Source organism: Colletotrichum siamense (genome assembly GCF_013390195.1).
Source record: "Colletotrichum siamense strain Cg363 chromosome Unknown KSG_Cg363_contig02, whole genome shotgun sequence".
Taxonomy (NCBI): domain Eukaryota; kingdom Fungi; phylum Ascomycota; class Sordariomycetes; order Glomerellales; family Glomerellaceae; genus Colletotrichum; species Colletotrichum siamense.
Window position 1 is genome coordinate 179,035 of NW_023501015.1, and position 2,791 is coordinate 181,825.

The 2,791-nt window shown below is 57.4% G+C and overlaps 1 protein-coding gene across 1 annotated transcript; it reads right to left on the bottom strand.

Annotated features, from left to right (window-relative positions):
• Positions 1–814: 814 nt before the first annotated feature.
• On the bottom strand, positions 815–2,355 carry GPI18 (GPI mannosyltransferase 2; the record flags this gene model as incomplete). Its single annotated transcript, XM_036633915.1, has 2 exons — positions 815–1,283; positions 1,454–2,355. The coding sequence occupies 2 exons, from the start codon at positions 2,353–2,355 to the stop codon at positions 815–817; spliced, it is 1,371 nt and encodes a 456-aa protein (XP_036499513.1).
• Between the last annotated feature and the right edge of the window lie 436 nt (positions 2,356–2,791).

Here is a 2,791-nt window from a genome sequence, read left to right on the forward strand (position 1 = left end):
TTAAGATTAAATTAAGATAGTTAAATTAAGTAAGATTTAGGCGAAAAATCAGTTAATTAGTTAAGCTAGAGGCCTCGTCTTAGCTTGATTGATTGGTATTCAGCGCTGGCCAGAACATAACGAGTTCACAATGGGATTCAAGTATTTGCAGGAATCTCACCGTTTTATTGGCCCGGCCATTTTAGCCTTGATGTTGCTGTCGTGAATCTCAGCTTGCACGCAACGACAGACGCTGCCTTCCACCAGCATTCCACAAACCTCACGAAACAGCTCGAAAGCACCAGACCTTCTGGAACAAATCCATATCAACGAAGCAAGCAAGAAACTTTCTAGAGCTGACCATTGCATGATTGACACTCATCTTCCATCCCATGACCTCCTAACATCCACCCACTCAGCACCCTCGCCATCCTCGAGGGATGAATAAGCAACTGCCATCACACCGTCAACCATGCCGTCACCCCGATCCAACATCCCAAGCATGCTTCTTGGCATGAACATGACAGCTCAGAATCCCGCGCTCACAAAGCGTTGACATCATACATCATGCCGAGAGGGACCCTTACTAGGGCTTGGACTACACTCATGCCCAACAAAACCTTATCCCGTCCTCACGACCCTTCGACGCCAAGCAAGGCCAAGGACATCCCGCCCGCCGGGACCCTTTTGATATCTTTCCACACTTGCCGAAGAATGCTGCCACTCAAAAAACTTTACAACGAGGAAAACTTGCCATCTCATGTCCGCGCTGGATGACATCTGATATCAAATCATGAGACTATCAAAACTCTATTGAACGACCAGGGTATCTACCTCAAGCAGGCGGCAGGAACGAAGCAAACAAGGCCCCTTGTATGGCGCCATACATGACGAAAAAAGTCACAACCTTGCGTCCCAGGGCAGCTCTCTGGGGGTCAAGCAGGCAGTCTGCAACCCACCAGTACCAGACGGCATATCCCGACGCGATCCGTGTGATGATCTGGACATGGTACGTCGTGATCGCCAAGACGGCCAGCAGGACCTGCGACGCCGCCAGCGAGAGCACCACAATCTCCCTCGTGCCCATCGCCGTCATCGCGCCACCAGTCGCTGCAGCCTGACTCTGACTCTGACTCTGACGCTTGCCCGTCGTCCCGCCCTTCTCCGCCGTCGGACTCCGCCCCAACCCCGAAGGCCTCTTGAGCACATCCAACCCCGAGACGATCAGCAAACCCAACACCGGCGCGGCCAAGGCAAACAGCGGAATGTTGCCGGGGGTCCAGTAGCGGAGGAACCCAACGCCCCTAGCGATGTGTCGGTGATTAGCAAACGTTTTCCACCGATTTCCAAGTATGTCAAAGACCCAACCCGTAAATCTCCGCAAGTACCGAACGGGTACCTCAACCACTGCAGGCAGGAAGAGGAATCAAGGGTCGCGGATAGGGCTGATGGAACGACGAGAGCGGATACATACCAGTAGTGTTCCTGTACAAAGGAGTAGATGCTGGGCACGGTCCGCCCGCACCATGCGCGCGCCTCGGATGCGCCGGAACAGTACCTTACCCAGGCCAGGTACTGCGGGACGACGGAGCCCATTGCCACGAGGACGCCTCCGACGCCAGGCGCCAACAGAGCCGCGAGAGAGGCGGTGACGCTTGCGAGTGTGATAGGGCTGGCAAGCAGGCCATGTACGATGATGATGCACTCGGCTGCGAAGGGGATGCCGTTGAGGAGCCCGTTGGAGCGGCACGCCGTGGCCAGGCCGAAGGCGGCGCCTGCGGAAATTTGCGTTGCAGACCAGGGGAGAGAGCCGCGGTTTTGCGCGGAGGCCGAGGCGAGGATGTTGTAGCCCAGGAAGGTGAGGAATGCGAACGGGGCCTCGGCGTAGGGCGCTGAGAGGAAGAGACCTGCCGGCGAGAGGATGTGGAGAAGGGCTGAGAGGAAGGCAAGAGGTTTGCGGTTGAACAGACGGAGTGTCAGAGAGTACAGCGTGAGGATGGCGAGGAGATGTGTGACGTGGGAAGTCACGATGCCAAAGGCTGCTTCAAGGGAGCCGCTGCCATCATCGTCAAGACCGAGGCGGCGAGCAGCACCGGCGAGGTTTGATGCCAGGTACGGCAGGACGGCGTTGAAAGCCCATTCCTGCTCGTAGACGTAGCCTCGCTTGGCGGATTGGGTGAAGTAGATGGCATCCCAGCGGGTGAGGCGAGTGACGAGCGACAGGCCGGACTCGCTGCGGTTGAGCATCAAGGTCGTGGAGGTGTCGTATGACGGGGCAACAGCGCTGCCGGCGGCGATGGCTAGCAGCAGACCCTTCCAGGCCAGGAACGCCGCGATCAGAGTCTGGCGCGGGTGGGAGTCATGTCGGGCGAACATGACTGAATGACGTCGGAGGCCGTGGTGGTGATGGCAGCGATGGGTGGGTGTGCCGAGACGGAGGCCCGGGGCGCTCGGTAAATCGCAGAGGGATGTCACCGGCCGAGCAGCCCTCGCTGGAGACGGGAGTTCGGCGGCAGGCAACCAAAGGATCAAAGTTTGATTGCTGGGTCGAGTCCCGCGCGTGGTTCGATGTCACTGCAAGTAGCTTAGAGCAGAGCTGCGAGCTTAAGCTGTAGTGTGAGGTTCAATTCCACGTCCGCGAGTCGGTCGCGAGCCGCGCCGTGCCGGACACGCGGTGCCACCTGGCCAATTGGATGACTGGAGGAAGTGGCGCACGGGGCAATGCAAGAATCCGCTCCGACATTTTGTCCACCCATTTTGTCCCTTTTTCGCTTTTTTGTCTTGCATAATATTTTCTGGGTCGGATGGATGG